The sequence below is a fragment of the Alosa sapidissima genome, chromosome 9, assembly GCF_018492685.1.
Source record: "Alosa sapidissima isolate fAloSap1 chromosome 9, fAloSap1.pri, whole genome shotgun sequence".
Classification (NCBI taxonomy): domain Eukaryota; kingdom Metazoa; phylum Chordata; class Actinopteri; order Clupeiformes; family Clupeidae; genus Alosa; species Alosa sapidissima.
The window spans coordinates 778,817-801,322 of NC_055965.1; the positions used below are offsets into that span (position 1 = coordinate 778,817).

The 22,506-nt window shown below is 39.0% G+C and overlaps 1 protein-coding gene across 4 annotated transcripts in view; it reads left to right on the plus strand.

The window, feature by feature from the left end:
* LOC121719307 (serine/arginine-rich splicing factor 7-like) overlaps nt 1-22,506 on the plus strand; it is a 64,613-nt gene that overhangs the window by 18,008 nt on the left and 24,099 nt on the right. For 2 of the 4 annotated variants that reach the window (XR_006034232.1, XM_042104784.1), the window contains exons 4-5: nt 271-351; nt 3,633-3,680. Coding sequence is in view for 2 of the 4 variants with exons in the window: in XM_042104784.1 (XP_041960718.1) it covers nt 271-351; nt 3,633-3,680 (129 nt within the window). In the remaining 2 variants the exon portion in view is untranslated. Of the gene's footprint in view, nt 1-270; nt 352-3,632; nt 3,682-10,383; nt 11,368-22,506 lie in introns of those variants that run through there. The other 2 variants (XM_042104783.1, XR_006034231.1) reach the window with 2 other exon arrangements.

A 22,506-nucleotide genomic window follows, 5' to 3' on the forward strand; every position in this document is an offset into this window, starting at 1 on the left:
GTCAAGATTATTTCTTTTTGTAGTTTGAATAGTGTTTTAAGCAGGTAGACATTTAGCGCTGTAAGTTAGCCTTGGTTGTGTGAATGCATACTATATGAGTAAATCTCTTCTGAGACCATTGCCAGTATTATTTTTAGTTGTGTATAAGGGAAGTTGATGCTTTCAGGATTAATGGATGGAATTTGAGTAGACAGGGGAAGGATAAGCCAGTGTGTGTCTGGTAAAGACCATGGTCTGATTTTTATTTTCTTTCCTCTTCTTGGATGGAAGGTCCGGATCTCGTTCTTACTCACGCTCCCGTGGAAGGAGGTACTCATGTTCCCACTCAAGAAGCCGCAGTCGAGGTAGAAGGTGAGTCAAATACAACTTGTGTGCCAGATGATAACTTCCTGTGTCTTGATAAAAAGATCACAGTATAATATAGTTCCAAGTGGCAATCATCATGGTTGATGGCAAACCAAAGCTTGGATTGATCTTACTTTTAGCAGGATCACTAGATCACAGGCTAGAGTAGGTGCCCTATCTCGTTCCATCATACAATTTTGACATAGAAGAGGGAGCGGGAGTGCAGTGAGCGCTGAGCGAACGTGAGTTGTCGTCAAAAAAAAACTGTCGGGGGCTAAAAAAAGAGAAAGAAAGAGGGGAAAAAGAGATCACATGTCAAGGGATGCGACAGCAGTTAAATAAGTGGATGGTGAAAGGCAACAGGTAGGATTTGTGAATTCTGTGCTTGGAAGCTTGCAAATATTCATGTTAACAGACTAGCTAGCGTTTGCTAACACTGGGAATGTAGCAGCCAAATGGGGGTTTACAGCTATCTAAGAATATGCAAAAACGAGGTTGCTGAGCTGAAAACTGGAAATTATAAGGTAGCATACAATATGACAATAATCTGGAAAATATAACTAATGCAATGACTCTGGTTTACCATGGAATCATGTATAGATTTGCTCCTGTTTACTTGGAGGCTTGTAAATATTCATGTTAACAGACTAGCTAGTGTTTGCTAACACTGGGAATGTAGCAGCCAAATGAGGGTTTACGGCTAGCTTAATGCAAAACCAATGTTGCTGCGCTGACAACTGGAAAATTTAATGTAGCATTTACAATAATTGACAAGAATATGGAAAACATAACTAATAACTGTGGTTTACCATGGAATCATGCATAGATTTGTTACCAAACTTGGAGGCTTAGCCTACAAATATTCATGTTAATGTTCAAGTTTATCTAGCTCTAATGGCAAGCATCATCATTTAGAAGAATAATGCAAACAATGCAGAATCTATGTTTAGTTTTTATTTTGATTGTGCATTAAAACCTTCCGAAATGAGTTAGCGATCAAACATGCAAAGATAATTAATACCTTTGGGTTTTTACAATCTCCATGCAGCTTTACCTTAGTCGCTATTTTCCTCTCTTTTCTGTCTTTCAAACTCCACTGCCGTAAAAGTGTATTATCGGTAATTTTGTCTTCACCTATTGTGCAAAAGCCTCTTCTTATATTAATTTCACATTCTTACAACATAGCCACAACACAACATCAATACATAGCCTTGACACAGACACAAGGGCGTCTGCAGGAACCCCCCATATATCCATGATGGCCTTGAAGTCTTGAGTTGGTGAATTAGCTTAACATTGTTTGCTAATATAACGACTTATTTAGACTATGATTACATCGGAATTGACGTCCACGGTGTTATGGATCCATTTGTCTGCAACGCAGTGTAGCCTACAACTCTCTTTAGAAATACAGGAACAGCTTATTGTGCTGAAGATGACAATGGGTTGAAGCACTGCAACCCTCTGCGTAGCGTGCCAGAATATCCCCAAATTCTCGGATGCACAATAAAACTTATTTCGGTAGGTCAGTCACTTGTGCAGCGCAGGCTTTTCCAAACGGACGGTGCTTACAATGCAACACAACCAAGAAGCAAGGTTTCTGGTGAGGAGCAAGATGAGGACAACCTGAGGTTGAGTGAGTTCATAAAATTGAGCAGAGAATTGATCAGCTTTGAAAATATTTAACGTTGTTTCACATCATATTGAACTCATTCCAAGTAACTTACTACTACTACTACTACTACTAATAAATAGGCTATAGTAGCAACAATGAGTGGGGTCCAAAAAGTTTTAGAGCATAGGGACACTGGGTATTTGGGCATTGAGATTGTCAAATTGTCAGGGGAGGCCTTCATGCACTGTAGAACAGTTTGGGGGAGGGGGGCGGGTTGGAAAGTTTGAGAACCTATATACTACAGTAGGTACCTGTACTGTGTCGGAAGTTTACGTAGGCTAGACTAAACTGTATGTTTTGTTTTCCTTGTCTCCCATGCAAGCTTCAGTCATCCTGACCAGGAGCCAATGAAACAAACAAAAATCCTGAACGGTATTGTTTAGAGCTAAAAATGCACCTGTACTGTATTTGACAGATGTTGGTTGCTAGTGACAAAATGTTAACTTTCAGTGTAGCACGAGCTCTTTGTAAATTAACGCACAAGATACAGTTACATAAAGGAGTTGCAGCTTTATTTAGTGACCAAAAACCCACTAACTTTACCTCAGTCGCCAGCCCATCTAACTTAGTTTTGCTGTCTGTTTACTTTTCATATATCATATGATATAAGATATAGGCCCATAAGTGATTTTTTTAAAATGTGGCTGTTCATTTTCTAATGGAAAATCAAGAGTGTTGTTGCCCTTTTGAATATATAACACTACTATACCTTGAATGCAACGAACAACATGACGGCATCCACGATGAGATGAGCATAGCTATCGCGCAAGTTTTATTCAAATTAGATTCATAGCTTCCCCAGGAATATTTTCTATGAGTCTCAGCCATGCAGCTGGGAGGAATGAACGACACAGACATCCTCCACGGCCGATTCCAGTTCATAATGGAGGAATATACTTTCTTCAGAAGTGTAGGGCCTACCGTGAAAACTTGGTGGGAATTGTCGTTGATTAGGTTCATGTCACATACAAATGGTAAGTTAAAAAACGTTAGTTACGTTACCTAACTTAATTGTATGTTAAACGAAGGCATTAGAAGAACACTTCGTTCATCTAATTGGTTGATTTGGCCCGTCGATAACCAACATAGGTGGTGATAGACAGATGGTTTATCCAATCAGCTAACCAGTATTTCCGCCCCTTCCCAAAAGTTCTCCAACGGAAAGTTCCCAGATGGACATGCAGAGCAAATGCGAAGCATCCATCTGGCGGAGTCAGGTTAATGGTGATATGCACCTGGATGGCTTGTGAGAGTGACACACATTTATCTGTCCATCACATGACCATATACCAAATCAAATTTAATCACATCAGTTACAAACAATAACATATAGACCTTAATGAACATTTTAACAACAGTTCTATTTGTGTGTGCACAGCTTTTTTTCCATGGCAAGGATGACCTTTGCATGGAATTGCCCCCGAGTCTAATATAAATATAAACAGAAATGAGGCTCATGAATGTTCAACACCTGTATGCTATAGTGGTGGTATCAACTATTTTTCACTTAAAAGTGTAGTATGCGTGTGTGCAAACCTTTTGTATAGAACTGTAGTTTTGCTGATACTGTATTATAAGTGAATTTACATGTTCTTTTATCACTCTCACCCAGGTCTAGGTCAGGATCCCGGTCAAGGTCCAGATCTCATCCTAGAAGCAGGTACATTTTTTCTTCACCTGATAGTGAAGGCTGATTGCCAATTGTCACTGCAGGGCTCCAGACTGCAAGGGATCAGTCACTTTAGGTCAAAAAGCGATATGACAACCTCATCAGGGACGTGCACAGACATTTTGCAAGGCCGGGGCTCAAGTGAAAAAAGCCATGTTCAAAGCTATGGAATTCTGTAGCCATAGTCACTTTGGTGAAAATTTAGAAATTGTATTTAATTAACATATTTATTACTACAGTATGCATTCATGTAAAACAAGTAAAGCAAAGCATGTGTGGGGAGTGAAATGTGTGCATTTGCGCTGTCATTTTGAAACAATCAGATGTGCACATATGGAGCCCTTCTGCCTTAATGCACAGATATTGTAAGTTTAATTTCAAAATCCCTTGCTATTTCGTTTTGAAACGAAATCGGAACTGCTTCCATCTTCTATTAACCTAGCTCATTGTTGAACAACACTAGCCTATGCTACCCATAGACAGTAACACTACCACCGCTGTCAAACGGAAAGTTTACTTCTTCTCGTCTACACCTAGACATCACACCCTCTTCTGAATAGACTGTTCAGGATTGGTTTGTGAATGTGTGATGTGCATTGTTCACTTTGTTACTGAGAGCGAGAAAGAGTGGTTAAGTGGAGAGAGCTAGGGACGCAGAACGCCAAAGCAAGTGTTGCCGCTTAAAGCAATGATGACGGTGAAACGATGATGATGATGACCATGCTACAAGACCAAAACAGAGAGACTGAGGAGGAGCTTCTTTCCTCAAGCAATCCGTATCCTAAACAGACACAAGACTATATAAACTGCACTTACACTTTTTTACACACTTGCACATGGACTGTACACACACTGCACTTTATACTCTCTTGCTATTTATTACAAATATTTCTTGATCTTTCTTTCTTCACACTCGCACAGAAAAAGCTGAACATCAAACAAAATTTCACTACATGCTTTACATTAGTATTTTTATGTATGTGACAAATAAACCTCCTTGTATCCTTGTAAATACTCAATATAAGTTAGACTGCACAATGTACATAGACTATAAACATGCCCAATATTACTACAATTTAATAATTCAACATTATATAAATAAATGCTTACCACAGGAGTGCAGCAGCGAACTTGGCAGAGAGAGCTGAGTTTTGTTCAACAAACATTTTAAACCGCTGTTGAGTAAGCGTTCCCAGAATTCTGTGCATGTGTGTCAATGTGAATGAATGTGTAATTGTTAATTTTGTTTGTATTTACGTTTACCATGTGTACTATGTGCTCACGTCGTCACAACGTAACTGTAGGTCACAGAAATGTACCAGAAAGAAGTTGTTACCACATCCAGGCGATTCAGAAATGTACATAGCCACCACGTTATCCAACTACGTTGCGGCGACCTATGCGGCCTGCTTTAAAAATAGGATGATAGGAAAAAACATCATTCCAGCTAAGTATTCAATAATGAATACTGAATATTATACAACATTATAATAAATGTGCAGTAAGCAGAATTTATGCATGGCTGCATGTGATATTTTTTATCAAAATTTAGCTGTTTTGAGTTAAGGCTATGTTTAGACTATCGAATGACTTGATGATAGAGACAAACCATTTTGTGACATGATGCGCATCATCATTATGAAATTTGCAACGATGTGACTCAAAAACAATGTCTGGTAGCCTATTTGCAACATCACGCCCTGTAGTCTCTGGTAGTATATTGACATCATGCTCTGTCTACCACTCACTGTCTGTAGGCTAGCTGGTCATGCTTTGCATGTGTGGCATTCTGAAACGTCCTTAAGTTCAGGACCATTATCGCTTGGTTCAATTTGGGACCTAGCAGTCGGAATTGACCATTGCAAAAGCCACACCCCCTTAGTTATTGTTGCTCTGCCCGTCAAACTAAAAGTTACAGCCCAAGAGGCTCTTTTTGAGAACGACGGACCTGATTTCATTTAGAATCCATCGAAAGACTCCAGTATGACATGGAGACACATGTATAAAAATTCATATCTAGCTTTGTTGGGTGATAAACTTATCGGGAGACTAGTGTGATTCACTGATATTAATATTAGCTGTGCTAGATAGACTTGCATGCATGTTACAAGGACACTGGCTGGGCCATGTCATGTAATGGACATGGTACTGCGAAAAACGGAAAACATAGCCTACATTGCAGAACTACTCAACTTTATTAATTTATGATGAATAAATGTTACACTACTGTGCACAGCCCCATGCTTTTCTGACGTGACGATGCTAACTATGCTAACATTAGTTATCCTCCATATATATTAGTTATTAGTATCTCCTCCAAGTGATAATCATATTATACACAATGCTGAGAACAATTAACATCCTTGTTTATCTTACTTACATTAAATATATGCTAAATGGACTATATATTTTTTTTTATAATTTTTCTCCTTTTTTTGAGTTTTTTTTTTCTTCTATTTGTTTTATCTGTGAAGTGACCTTGGGTGTCCTGAAAGGCATTTTAAATCAAATGTATTATTATTATTATTATTATTATTATTATTACATTGAGTTGACTGTGTGGCTTAATCCACAGAGGTAGTAGAGCACTGTTTCGGATGGTTTGCTAAGGAGTTTGCTTAAAGGGATATTCCACCATTTGGGGAATTACACTCATTTTCCACCTCCCCTTGAGTGAAACAATTGATTTTTACCTTTCTCCAGTTCATCCAGCCGTTCTCTGAGTCTGACGATACCACTTTTAGCTCCAGTCTAGCATAGATCATTGAATCGGATTAGACCATTAGCATCTCGCCTGCTAGCATTACATTTAAAAGTGACTACGATTTCCGGTAATTTTCCTATTTAAAACCCAAGTTAGAAAGTGTAATAAGCAGGGCTTGAAAACGAAATTATTTTTCAAACGTTCCGTTCCGAACGGTTCAGGTAGGCCTATGTTTAACGTTTTCGTTCTTGCATGCGTTCCGCCACAAACATATCGGTCCTGAACCGGTTCGGAACGCAAAATATCGTTTGTTCTTAAAGTTCCGGCAGTGTTTGGCGGGCCTATCAAGTCTATTTTTGTGGACTTTACCTTAGATTAGACGTAGGGGAGAGCCGGGACGATTGAAACACGGGACGAATGAAACAATCCAGTTTTCTCCGAGTGTGATGATGATAGACAGACGTCCTTCGGTCAAAACATAGAGCATGTTAACCTCCTTCTATCAGCCAAATATCTTCCTGCTATGTCATTTTATCACGGAGTGATAAACGAGTTTTGATGCGCAAAAGTAAACTTCATTAGTGGTTACATTTTTTCGATTATCAATGAGTGTTTTTCATTTAAAGGTTTGACGTAATGCTTATTCAGTAGACCATTTAGTGTTCTCCACAATCCCAGACTTTCATATCGCATGCTTGTTTACATGGAAAGCAAATCAAGCTGTAGTGACATATGTCTGTGTCGGGACGATTGACCAGGCTGTAACTCCATGTATTTTAATTAAATGCACAAATAGGTGTGTTTAAACAATTATTTATGGAGGTAAGACATAGAAAAACAGTTTTAGGAAGATGAAAATAAATTTGGGCCCACCAGATAGGGGGTTGAGTTTCCCCATGTTATCCTATGGAGACTGACGGCCGGTGGGTCGTTAAGCCTACTTATTTGGATGTGCATTGGCCTAACCCACCTAAAAACCTAGTGAAACGACATTTTCAACAATATAAACATGATATAAATGGGAAAGCTTACCGTTCTAGCTATAAACATGGCAGAATCATCCACTTCTATTAGATATTAGATATTTCAAAAACCGCTGCATACATGCTTCATGATGATGGCAATGAGTTGTTAACAGACATGCACAAAGACGTATAGCCCTGCAACAATATATCTAAAATAAAAACTTTTGGGAGTACCATTCATGATAACGGTTTTGTTCAAAGCTGAAAATGCATCTGTATTTGACAGAGGACAGATGTAGGTTAGGTTAGATGTAGGTGACCAAATATTAGCTTTCTGTGTGGTACGATCGCTATGTAAATTACGTTTAATTAAAAAGTGTTTCAACTGTCCCGGCTCTCCCCTACTCATTATTTCCCCTTGATTTAGCCTACCGTAGCTATGCCCAAAAATAATAAATCACAGGCAGCATCCAAAAACATTCAGATGGGCTATCCATCCCATAGCCAGACTTACTGTAGGCCTAACCTATGCCTATAAATAATTTCTTATCAAAAATATTTCTGGATACGTGCTAAACTCCTTACCTGATTGTAGCCTAAGTTTTATCCATATGGAGATCTTCAAAGGCTTGCGCTATAATTCCAACCCTGTTTATAAACGAACCTGTCTGTTGCTGACAAGGCCTATCTCATATTTCCCGTTTAACTCTTCTACATAGAATAGGCTACAATTGCGCAAACATTTCAAATCCAGACTTTAAAAACAACAAGGCGTGGACAGGCAAAATAGGCTATTACGCATAGGCTACAAACAATTTCCAAATCAGTTTCAGTAGCCTACGCTACGAGCTGGCCTAAGATCCGAAGTGGCAGACGGATAGGTTACATTACAACAGCAAGACAAAATATACACATTTGGACCAAAGGTCCATTTATTCTTTTTTTTTTTTTTTTCAAACTGCAGAAATCAAATTATTATTTGTACAGTAGTTGGCTACATAGCGGCTTGTTAGCTCACATTAACAGTGTAGATGCGGGCTTGTTTTTCGCACAACCGGAAATAGTCTCCCTGACATAGGATATGCTTTTGTGAAATTTTATAAAATATATAGAGAACAAAAAAAAAACGTTATTAACCGGTTTTGTGGATTTCAGAATAACGTTTCTGTTCCGGAACAGTTGAAGATCATTTTGTTTTCGTTTCCGTTTCTGCTCCTCGTAAAATTCCGTAAAATTCCGTTCGTTTTCGGTTTTCGTTTTCGTTCCCTGAACCGGTTCGGAGCCCTGGTAATAAGACCAACGGAAAATGAAATGTGCCGATTTTCTAGGCTTATTTGACATGGAACTATACTCTCATTCCAGCGTAATAATCAAAGAACACCATGGGCGCAGCAGCACAATGATATCATGCAGCACCTGAAAATAGTCCCCGTAGACTAACTTCCAGCAACAAGGTTGAGCTGCAGCAGACAAATTGGCTAGTGACCTGGATTATTACGCCAAATTGGCAAAAACCAATGTGTCTTTTACTGATATATTTAATGATATCTTTTGTATTTCTTATCCAAACGTTAAACTTGGCAATGCACATATGTGCCTATAGCAAGACAAGACCTGCCAAGTTTGAAATCAATCAGTTACGGTTATAGAGATATGCGAATAACAGACAAACAGATAGACAAACATTCCTGTAATCAATAGATAGATAGATAGGCCTAGTAATAGATAGATAGATAGATAGATAGATACTTTATTGATCCCCAGGGGAAATTCAAGAAATTTGAATTTGATAATTGTCACCACCATGCTGCAGTCATACTATGTGCCGTAATTAGGGGTGTCACAATTCTCCAAATCCTCGATTCAATTTAATTTTCGATTTTAAAGTCACGTTTCGTTTCAATTTTCAATCTTTTTTTAATATTACTATTAATACATTCTTATGTTATTTCCTTTTTGTTGGCCTTTTCCTATTCTGTTTCAGGGGCTTTAATTTTGAAACCGTTCCAACCATGAGGTTGTAAATGGAACAAACATTAAACAGAGACATGAACATAGTGAAATGAAAAATCACAAAATTATAATTTGATTGTTTCAGCAAACTCCGAAGAGACCCAAGGTTAGTGTTCATGGAATATGTACTTTATATGTATTTTAAGCCTTAAAGTAATTTTGTACTGTAACTAGATCATCTTTTCACTAAGTTGATTAGTCAAGTCAAGTGACATTTATTTCATCCATAAGAATGGAAATGACAGTGTTTACGCCCACTGTCATGCTCACATAAAATAAATAAAAACAAGATAAAAAAACAAAAAAATAACACTGCAAGATAATAAGTTATTGTCGATTCTACCTTTGACTTCGAAGTTCGAAAGTGAGATGTAATTTCAATCGATTTCGTGTCTGTGATGCCCCTAGCCGCAATGCATAGCATTCAGTTTATTTTCAGATTTTGAGTATTAATGAAGCGCTTTTGAAGATGTTAGTAGCTCAGACATGAATCAGATCAAGGAAAACAAGCACATGGCTCAGACAGGTGTCTGCTTCAAACCCACTTTCTGGACAAAATTAAATGTGTACATATTTATTTGGTGTACAAAGTCATATTTCTAGGTTTTTACTGAGTAATATTTTGGTAATGGACATGCATTATTATACATTATGGAATGTATTGATGGCAAAATTATAAAAACAATATTTTAGTCAATTTAGAGTCTGCCCCCTCTCTTTCAAATCACTATATCTTTGAATCAACTTTTCCAACAAAGGACTCATTCTATCCTGACACGCCCCATTTTCAAAAAAGAATGTTTGACACAAAAATGTAGATGTTGGGAAAATTATGGGCACTGAGAAAAGCCTACTTCTGTTCAAAAATGAGGAAATATCATTCCAAACAAATGTCACTTTGGTTTCCTTACCCAGGCGGAAGCTTAGGAAAAAAATGTTTGTTTTTAATTTGAATTGAGTTGAATTGAGCACATCGACATGTTCACACCCTCCTCTTTCTGTTTGTTTCTAGCCACTCTGATTCCCGGAGTGAAGGTGGGAGCCCAGAGTGAGATGATTGATCCAATGTTTTTCACAACTCTACTGCCATAGTGGATATGTAGGCTATTTAGTTAGCAACTATCAGTTTTGCAGTTTGAATAATGCCCATTAAAACATTGATCTCATTAGAATAGGGGGATTGTAGCACCATGACACTGCTGTATGCAATACTTATGGTGTGGATACCTTGGACTTTGAGAAGTTTTGTTAACTGTATCAAAATAACTTTGCTCTGTGATGATTTTGTCAACCATACAGTAGTTTTTCAATTTGTGTGTGTGTGTGTGTGTGTGTGTGTGTGTGTGTGTGTGTGTGTGTGTGTGTGTGTGTTACTTAATATATTCATAGTAAACACAAATTAAGATAACTGACACAATAGATTAATAAATTATTTGTATTTATTTCTTTTGGGGGTCCAGTTATGAATAATCTGTTTACTTGATCCATCACACCCATCTGTTCCTAACTTGTTCATAACTAATAAATCAGTGAATTTATACTTAACATGTACCAAAGTGCTTACAAAGCCTTTCCCCCTGAACTCCTAAGACAAAGCACTCAGGCAATAGTGGCAAGGAAGGAAATTGTTTTTAAAAGGAAGAATCCTTAATCAGAACCCATCTCAAAGATGGCAACAGGGAAGCAGAGTAGAAAGAGAGAAGAAGAAGCAGATGGAGTCAGTGGCAGATAACGTAATTCACAAATCAGTCTGGGGGAAGCGTATCAGAATACAGTAACTGAGGTAAACTGTATGATACATACAAGACTGCCCTTGGGTGAAAAATGCAGTGAGTACATTCAAAGTATCAGTTGTACAAAACAGAGCAGGAGCAACAGAAGTTACTATTATAATGACAAGTCGTGTTATGAAACAAGGAATGAAGTCAATGCTGTGTCAAAGGGTCAGAAAAGTCTACCATGCAATGATGTAAAACAATAAAAGGTGTTCAATGAACATGTGTCTTTTTCAAAGGTGAATACTTTTATAGGCACTGTACATAAGAAGAGTTAAAAATTAAGGGCCGAAGTTGACTTCTGCAAGCTGATCGAAAATCTGTAGCTTTATCCCACTGTATTGATACTCTAATGGCCCTTTTCCACTATGGGGTAAAACCCCGGTGTCTGGGGTAAAGCCTTGGACTTTTTATGATTGAGGCCGGACCGGGACCGCGGCCTCAGGTAGGCCCTGGAGTAGGGCAGGGCCGAATCGGGATTCAACCGAGGACTTTTGGAATGGAATATGGTAGCTTTTTTAGGGTTGCCTAGCAACATAAGTGACATTGCTTATTTTTGTGAAGAAAAACGATCTACATAAAAAAAAAAAAATATATATATATATATATATATATATATATATATATATATATATATATATATATATATATTATAAATTGCTAAATAATTAAAGGATAATTCCGGTATTTGGCACTTTGAGTCCCTTTTCTGGTTTGTTTTGGATGAACTAGAGTGGTGAACACAGAAATGTTGACGATGGGTCCTCTCGACTTTTTGACTCGTTTAGAATCTCCTTTGACTGATTCTGAGTGGCTGGCTTCAGGCATGCACAAACATGTCCTTAAAACTAACCTTAACGTTCGTTTTCAAAACTGCAACTCACCGAGTGGTTAGTGATGTTCGTTGATGTTCCAAAACAAGTAGCGTAGCGAAATACAGTTTCTGTCGTGTTTTATTTGGCATTTTGTAAAATCCCATTGATTTCTGTTGGAAGACTCATTGCTCGTTGATATTACTGCACTAACGGAAACGGAAAGGAGGGCTGTTTACATTTGGTTCTAGTCTTTTCGCTCGACTGTGACTGTCCCGCGAGACCTTTTTTTTTACTGTCTACGCATCAGACTCAAATATTGAGCGGAAGTTTATACGCGGTTGTGAGGTATCTGAAAAAATAGTTCCACAATAGCTAATAACACAGATTGAAATCATACATTGTGCCAATATATTTGTTTTTAATCATCAACAAACAGCACTAACCACTCGGTGAGTTGCACAGTTTTGAAAACGAACGAAACGAGTCAAAAAGTCGAGACAAGACCCATCGTCAACATTTCTGTGTCCACCACTCAAGTTCTTCCAAAACAAACCAGAAAAGGGACTCAAAGTGCTAAATACCGGAATTATCCTTTAAGGATACAGGTTCTTACAATGTTATGACTTGTTTAAATGTCCTTGTAATTAATTAACCGACTTACTGAGTAAATGAAGGTGTTTTGAGATAGGTCTCCCCCATGTATGAACCCTTTAAAAGTAAGGATGTAAAGATTTTCTTTGTACTGGGTACCCCTTCATCTTTTTCGACGTGCATGGTACCCAGCACATTGAAGACTGATGAAGAGAGTCATGTGGCATGGTGCAACAAAGTTACATAGTGTAATGCCAGGCGTTCCAGGCATGCATCAGCTGTGAGAGAGAGGCAATTTGTCAGTGTATCATCTTTTTCAGGTAAAAAATAACATACCATTGCTTAAATAGCTTCATTAGCTCCAGGCAATATGTCATCCTGATGTGATTGCTGTTTCAGAGGGCTATGTGGGTTGGACAAGTCAGAGACAGAGGGTTACTGCCACAGACTCTTACCTCTGGCAGGAAATAATGACCTCTGGAGGGAGATAACCCATTATCTATATGGCGTATGATCTTCCAAAGATCTTTCTACTTTAAGATTTATTAGTCAAATTCTTGTGGCGCTTTGACTAGAGCTCATTGGAAGATTATATCACACATCTGTAATCATAGTAAATTGTCTGGTGTAACAACCACTTGTTGAGAATGTGAGGGGAACATTCCATTTCAACACAGTTAAAAGACAGTAATAAAAAAGTGTGAATAAGAATTGAATGCAACTTATGTATATTTATCTTCTAGTGTGTTCTAGTGCCACTTTGTAGTGCACGTCACAGAAACTTAAAAGGCTTGAAAGCTTAGTGAGTCTTCTGACCAAAGCTATATCAGGTTTTCAAGTTGCTCTGCAGTGTGTCTGATGTACTCTCATTAACATTAATTAAACATTAATTTTAATAAATATTTCATTTCTGAAGTTGAGTTAACCTAGCATAGGTTGTAAGTAATATGTAAGTGATTCCATGTTGTTAAACTGTCTCTGACATGGATGTGGTCTTACAAGCGTGCACACACTCCTCTTTGCTTAGCTGAGTGACCTCCTATGGAGATCAATAGCTTGTTTTTTTCTGTCTGGATGAGCAGTGGAAACAATAGATTCCTGGGTGCTTTTTTGGCTTTACAGCAGAGGCAGGAACAGATAGAATCTATTAGTTGTTTTTCTTCTCTAATATAGGGGACGTGAATGCCTGTGTTTTTCTGTATTTAGGCAAACCCTCCTGCTCTCCACTTAACCTAAACAAAAATGTTTGATATAAGAATATAGCGATATCTTTAAACCGTGCTGATTGAGGTGTTACATTCCATAAATTGGGACAATAGAATCCTAATATGTAGATTTTGAATTTAGTTTTTGAGCCCAGGTTTTGAGAGTGATATCAGTGTGGAAACTAATTGTTCTGCCAGGTGGGTTAGGTTATGCCTGGGTGGCAAATTAAATATTCGGTTACATTTTACTTGACAGTATCGACACTGTCATGAACATGTCATAAACAAGTCATAAATGTTTATGACATAACGCTTCTGTTATTAAGTGTCATTCGTTTTTTGTCATAACAAGTTGGGGTTAAGAGTAGGGTTAGAGGTTAGGGTTAGGGTTCATGTGTCATGACAGTGTCATGTCATTCTTATGTCGACACTGTCAAGTAAAGTGTTACCAACTATTCTGTGTGGATTTTTGATACGTGTGTGGCGACATAGTTTTCAATGCAAGGGAACATTTGAGTGGCTCTTAAACTTTACACAAAGCAAAATAAATAATCAACTTATTTCAAAGCATTGTCTACCTGCAAATCACTCATAGTAACAGTATTTAATCGTATGGCCAACCCACATATTACTGTAGCCTATAACTAGATGACAGTTTGGGCTACAGACATCGAACTGCCAAAGCATATACCCAAGACGGATCTATTTCCACCTGATCAAAACTTGTGGTGTTGCCTATGGAGTATTTATAACTCTTTCAGGTACAGTGTATAGGCTTTTATGCCTTTATTGATAAATGATAGTAAGGAGAGTCACAGCAAACAAGTGGGAGAGAGATGGGATGGGGTCGGGAAATGACTCAGATTGGACTCGAACCTATTGTAGGTCCCCATAGGCACTTAGACATGAATGTGGTATGGACCCTGTAGCCAGTTGCTAAATATAAATATGAGTGTTTATTCTATAAAATGCATCGGTTGTTTTGCAATGTTCTTATATGCACATCAATATCAGCATCATATCTTTTTCGCCTCAATGATTCTTGTGACGTCACACTATGCCTTGATCAAAGATGGCTGCACCCTAGGGTAAGCCTGGTGGCGAAAATCTGAATTTCTACCTTGTTTTTCAGCAAAACCACTTGAATTTCGGGTTTGATTGTAAAACCATATCTCATCTAAGATAAAAAGCATCCAAAAAACGGACATTGTTCAGTGCTTCATCTAATCAGTTCTGATTATTAAAGTGAGTATCGTGTGTTTTGCTCAAAATCATAGGCTACATGTGCATTAGGCTTAGCAATGAAAGCAGTGAGCCAGTGCACGCACTCCTATGCTCTTCCAAGTGTCTTTCCCCATGAATTTTGGCCGATCACAGTGTCACAGCCATTTTTGTGTTGTCAATTTAGACACAAACTGGCAAAGATTATAATTATAAGAAATTGAACTTTTGGTGCGTTAGCTTAATTTCACACACTTACAAAATCGCTCATATTATTACCATAAACATTGGCACCCATTTTGAAGCATTTTTAGAAGTTTTAATTTACCTTCCTGGACAAAGATCACAGTTTATTTAGCCCCAACGAGGAAGATGGTAAGAGATGCAAAAATCCTCAATTCTCTCTCGGAGAAGAAAAATCTGTTTTGGCTCCTCTTGCAGCAAGAGTTTGGTTCCAAAACGGTATATCTCCTGTGTTGTGTTGTGTTGTTTTAATTGAGTTAATATAAGAATATCCCAGTTACAGTTCCATTGAAATTACCTGGAAAACTAAATAAAAAAAAAAAGATCTATAAAAAATTAATTAAAAAGGAGGATTTTTGGAACCAAACTCCTCAAATAAGCCATGAACACTCACTAATGCATAGCACATGCACATTGGGGTCAGCCGTGGCCTACTGGTTAGCGCTTTGGACTTGTAACCGGAGGGTTGCCGGTTCTAAGCCCCGACCAGTAGGAACGGCTGAAGTGCCCTTGAGCAAGGCACCTAACTCCTCACTGCTCCCCGAGCGCCACTGTTGTAGCAGGCAGCTCACTGCGCTGGGATTAGTGTGTGCTTCACCTCAATGTGTGTTCACTATATGCTGACTGTGTTTCACTAATTCACGGATTGGGATAAATGCAGAGACCACATTTCCCTCACGGGATCAAAAGAGTGTATATATACTTAATTATACTTATACTGTACATGCTCACCTAACCTGAGATGTCATCAAGCCTGGCAGCTTTGCAGATGTTGACTAAGCTTCTATGCATAAAGGATTTGCGCACGTCAGCCTTTGCAATCATCAGAGCATTTAAGGTTTTAGTGGTAGTAGGGGCTCTCTCTGGGAGGCCGGTATTTAACCTCAAAACAGGAGTAGAAGCTGTTTAGCTCATCCAGGAGTGATGGGAAGAAGGCAGCAATGTTACCTCTACAGTTGGATCTGTCTTTAAATTCTGAAATGGTCTGTCCCTGCCACATGCTTCATGTGTTACTTCCTCTCAGCTGTGACTTGATCATCTGTCTATATTTGGCCGCTCTGATTGTTCTGCAGTGATCATAATGGGCTACCTCCTCCATAGAGTTAAGAGTCAATATACATACAGTATTATTACAGACAATACACAATTTACAAACAGTATACAGATGTTATAAGGTATACCTGAACAAACCAATGCATATGATCATGTGTGGTCTCATGGGTGCGCTGAACACCCTTGTGTGATCAAGTGCTTTGAATACAGGATACTCCACCACTGTGTAGGCGTTGGGACGTCCATTCCAGGATATCAGATAAGAGCATTGATGTGCCACAGTCAAAGGGAAAGAGGACAGCCATTAACCCAGCCCGCACTCCCCCTCCATCCCAATTATTCAAGCCCTTCGGGAAACCAAAACAGTTGGAGTTCACTGCTGGGCACATTGTGTAACTAACTAAAAGGTACATAGGCCACAGAAGCTGTATCCACGTCAGCTTCCCTAAAGCTGATGATACTCATTTGTATTGAGCCTTTTTCAGACAACAGATTTGTTCAGTTTACCTTTGCAGTGCTTTAAAGATCCTGGAGAGCAAGAATACATGTGTTCTAAGAGTGTTACATCACAGTAAACAATGTCATCTAGCCAAATCTGAATGTATACAAAATATCAAGTATTTTTAAAAAATTAGGTTTCCAAATTGTGAAAAAATAACCATTAAGACCAGGGATTAGAAATGGTTCAAAGAATGGAAACGAACACAATTTTTGGTTGAATGTAACCGAAAATGGGAACAAAACCAATTTCACTTGTTCTGGAGTAAAAAAAATTCAATTTTAGATGACGATAATGAGAAGATTATCGTTCCGATTAACCTTTCTTTGAATATAAAAATAAGTCTATAGGCTTGAAAAATCTGCCCACACAGTGTTCCCCAGACAGCTTATAGGATGATTTAGTCAGATTTTATGAATCCTCGGTGTTTCCCCTTGGCTATACCTACAGTATTAGTTGATAAAAAGAATTTTCATATCCAACACTATCTAACTGCCTTTTCCAAGTATGTGGCCTAAATTACTGAAACGTGTGAAATAACATTGGCTACCAGAGACACTAGGGAAATATCTAGGCCTGTCTGTCATGCAGTAGGCTATTACAGGGCTTAAAGCAAGGACATTTTCTGTGCCTGAAGTTAGGCTATCAGACATTTTTGAAGATCTAATATTATATAGGCTAATTGCCTACTTTCAAATCTTGCCCCTCACAGTGTATTTTAACAGTTTGATATAACAGCCTTGATATCGAATGTGTTTTGATTTAAGCTTTAATGCTGTTGGGTAAAAAAGCCTATAGTAATGAACCACTGGCAATGTCATTTTTAAAGGGATGTTATTAACTGTTCTTCTGTAATGTTCTAATTGGTTACCATTTAGAGGAGAGGCCTCAGAACACTGGAACAGGAACAAAAAAAATACTGTTTTTGCTCAGAACGAACTGAAATCAAAATCATTCTGTTTTCAGTCCCTGATTAAGACCTGATAAGAGGCCAATACACACTGCCAAAAAAATGTAAGTAATTGTTCAGAACAAAATGACGTAATAAAGGTCGAAACCCAAAACATTAACCTGTTAAGGAGTGAATTCATTAAGACAATGCCGTTCCCCAGAGAGTGAATTATTTTCCTGGCTCCTTCTAGAATTCTACGTGAACGTTCTATAGTTTCAGTGTTCTTAAAATTGTTTAATGGCAGAAAAGTCCCTGAGGGTAATTGTTGCGTCATGTTATAGAACCTTTTTTGAAAACGTTCTAATCACATATTTGTGATCGTACCAGCCAAAGATTCTATGGACCCTTTCAAGAGTTCCATTATCAGCATCATAGTTGGCCCCACAAGACTTCCTTTTTAACATTCCATATGTTATCTTAATGCAGAGGAAGTAGATTGGGGCCCAAATAGAACGTTCAAGCATTGTTTTTGTTTTTATTGTTGAAAGGGTCTATAGTTAACTAAGATGAATCATAAGACGATTCACCAATGGAACGAAATGGCACTAGTTCCGGACTCCTAAATAGGCGTGTCAAAACATAAACTTTTCTCTGAATAAGCAATAATAACATATACATATAATTTTACATATAACTATTTTACAGTCATTGTTTGTGTGTGATGCCAATGAAACACTCTTTCGGACACGGAATGAATAATTTCATTTTGCCCCGTTAACCGAGCTAGCTAGCTAGCTAACGTTAGCATAGGAAACGGAAAGTGAATGGGAATGTTCGCTAGCTAGCTAGCAGCTAAGAACTTTGGTTAAACTTATATATTGTTGCAAACAAACCTGAAATAACATATGTTCAGCAACTTTGTGGTAGTCTACTAGTTCTAGCAAAAAATATGTTAGGTTAGTTTATCAACCATCTCTGAGTCTAGAGCCTCTGAGAACAGGTGGCTGTGCACCAGAGCTTTGAGGAGACAGTGACAGATCACGAACAAAGCTATTTTTGTCTTTATTTGTTTCGTTGGAAAATACAATTTCAATGTCGGAATGTTAGGGAGACGTGGCTTCTAGAAAATGGGTTCAAAACTTACATCGCTGAATGTAGGGCTAAGGGATTGGTCATATTCCGTGAAAATGTTAATTTCTCCCATAGGAATACATAGACACTGGACCTCCCGCTAGACTCCTAAAGGGGCTTGACAGCTTCAAGTCAAGTCAAGTCAAGTCAGTTTTATTTGTATAGCGCATTTAATGTGCACAGAGTGCAACCCAAAGCGCTCCACATATAGGCTAAGACATTGCCATTGACACATAGACTAACAAAGACAATAGTGGACGGAGCGGCGTAGTCGCCAGCGTACCCGTGACACCAAGACATAGAACTACATTTAAGAAATAACAAACGCAAAAGATGCCGGACGGAGCGGCGTAGTTGCCAGCGTACCCGTGACACCAAGACATACAAGACAGACAACAAACAAATTAATAAATAAAATAAATTAAAATTAAAAATAAAATTAGTCCAATTTCCAACCGGCTGAAAATGTCCAAGGGCAATGATGACTCGCGTGAAACTGCTTCGAACCCCAGAATTTACCCTCTTATGAATCGTCTCGCTTTATCAACCGTCTCTGGCCCAGCTGCATCTGATCACATATTTGTGACCATACTCAACAGGTTAACCTATTGAGTACTGTATTCAAAATCATATCAAAAATCAAACCAAAAAATTTAAATCACAGAATGATCCACATTGCAGCAACTCATGAGGTGACTCAGTGGTGTGTATAGCTCCCACATGCCTGTATACAACACTCCTCTGGAAATATTCCTGATGAGATGACTGATGTCTCCTGGGGGATCTCCTCCCAGATCTAGATTCGGGCATCAGTGAGCTCCTAAGCAGTCTGTGGCACTACTTGGTGCACAGGATGGCTAGTCATTGGCATCAATGGCTTCATTATCCAAGAACTGCCCATACATTCTGGTCACATGAGGCCTGCCTGCACCAGGAGGAACCCAGGGCCCACTGCACCAACGTACGGTTTGACTGTGGATTTCATCCTGGTATCTACAGTAACAGCATTAAGGTTACCATTGGCTAGCACATGGAGGTCTGTGTAATCCTCAAAGGGTATGCCTCCCAAGACCATCACTGACCCACCACAATCATGGTCATGCTGGATGATGTTGCAGGCAGCATAATGTTCACTTCAGTGTCTCCAGACTCTTTCACGTCCGTCATGTGCTGGAGGTCATTTTGTAGGAATCTGTCCAGCTCTCCTCATCTAACAGCCCATCTCCCAGTGTCCCCTTCATACTCTTGAAACTGTGCTGGGAGACAAAGCAAACCTTCTTGCTATCATATGTGTGGATGTGCCTCTCTTCTTCTCTCTCTCTGTCTCTCTCTCTTTCTCTTTCTCTCTCCCTCACTTTCACTCCTTAACTCTATTTACATTGTTTGGTCTGGCTTCTCACGTTTTGAAAATCCCCAAACTATCACTAAAATGAAGAGCATTAGGTAAATCAAGTGTGATGCGTGCATTTGTCTGTGTGTACAGTGGGCGTTGCTTTCAAATGGCCACTTCAGTCGCGCATTACGCGGCGTGAAGCTGCGTGAAGCTTTAGTACCACTTTCAGCCACTGTGCGTCGCTCTGCCACTGTACATCGCTCTGTCAGCCTGCCTGCCGCCCCTTCTGAAAAAGCAGGAGGCTACCATTAAACATAATTGTTGCCGAGAGGAATCCCAGCCTACGAATTCAATAACAAAATAAATCTTGCATAATTAAACATTACCTCGATTTAGGCTACTTGCGTATGGCTTAAGGCTTGACTACACGGTGGTAACGAAAATCGAAATCTGCTTTTGATAGCCTACCGGTGCCGCTACACAAAACGAAAAAATATCTTAATTTGCTGTCTACATTATTGTCAGTGTTGGGGGTAACGCAACTACGCAAATCAAAACAGTGTCTTGTGTGATAATTGAGCCAGTAGAGAAATAACTGTTCAGAATTAATCTGTAGCCTTGGGTAGGCTTCTGCAGAAAACAATGTTTTTAACAGGCTACGCAATAGAGGCTTAGACAACTATGACCGATGTTTTGGTTTCGTAAATTAATTTGCCCTACTTCTTGACTGCAATGTAGTCAATTGACTGCTGGACATGTCATTTTAATTTTTCTGTACAATAAACAAATACATCTGCTTTATACCGCAGAATTACATTCATATTTGGCTGACTTCTGCAGACGCGCAAAAAAACACTGCCACTTCCCTCCCTATATTCCACTGATCACACATCAGACATCAGGGGTGCCTTTTTCCAAAAGCTAACTACGCTTAACCCAGATTCGAACTCTTGGACAGGGGACTGATAACTGCTGCGTAACGGCAGCTGTCATCATCCGGCCTTAACACACTGCGCCACAGAATTGACGGCGTTGGTGAATAGGGGATAAATAACAATAGAGTACACAACTGTTTCACCAGCACATTTAAATGACACGTGTTAAACGTTAATTCAAAGCAGTGGTTAATTTACAAGGTCAGTCTATATGAACCAATGAATTAACTTGATGACCCTGAGAAAAACAGATTTCACGGATTAACGGATGTGCAGGTGTGCCCGTCACGTGGGGCAGCCGTGGCCCACTGGTTAGCACTCTGGACTTGTAACCGGAGGGTTGCCGGTTGAAGTGCCTTGAGCAAGGCACCTAACCCCTCACTGCTCCCCGAGCGCCGCCATTGTAGCAGGCAGCTCACTGCGCCGGGATTAGTGTGTGCTTCACCTCACTGTGTGTTCACTGTGTGCTGTTTGTTTTTCACTAATTCACCGATTGGGTTAAATGCAGAGACCAAATTTCCCTCACGGGATCAAAAAAGTATATATACTTATATACTTATACGTGCTACTAAACGTCATTAACCACCTTAGTCCAGACTACTGAAGTTTGGAAACTATCATGGTCCAAACTTACAAGTACTATGTAAGTACGACAGTTTTGGGAAACAGTCGTAACTTACATGTTGGTTAGTTGAACGATGCATCGTACCACGTTAGTAAAAAGCTAACCTCCGTAGTTGTACGGGAAACACAACCCTGTTTATTTTATTTTATGAAGCCTATAGGCTACAGTAGATCACCTGCCACATTCTCACATGCAAAAGAAAGATGCAATAGCCATTGGTTAAGTATTGAGTATAAACCAATTAAGATAGTAGCCTATACAAAAAGTACTTCATACTATCATAAAAATTCGTTAAAACGAATAGCAATTTGCAATTTGACCAAAACACTGGATTAAATATCGTAGGCACGGGAGAAAACTTGTACATCCATTGGCCCGTGGGGAGATCCCATGCCAGTTGCCTCTCCCTTCAGTGCTATGACTCTGTTGATGACTTTGTCCAGGCCTCAGGCCCCTCCTCCTCCTGGACAATAGACTAGAGGTGGAGAGGTGGAAAGGTGAGTTGTGAGAATGCAGAATGCAGAACCTTTAAAGGTAAACAGGCCTATAACTTGACTAAAACCAGCCTATAACTTGACTAAAACCGTGCAAAACTGGAGGTACACCTGTTATCTGAGCAGTCTGTATGTCCTCGTTTTGCGAATGCGAGGACGATATGAGCCTGTTGCATTTCGTTAGATGTCCGAAACACGCATAATGTTTGAAAACCACTGGCTCGTAATCACAATAATTTAACACACGACAGTTGGATACTTCATCATGTTCCCATGCCTACATTTTGGTTAGTAGCATAGAGATCATTAAAACAATAAAGTAT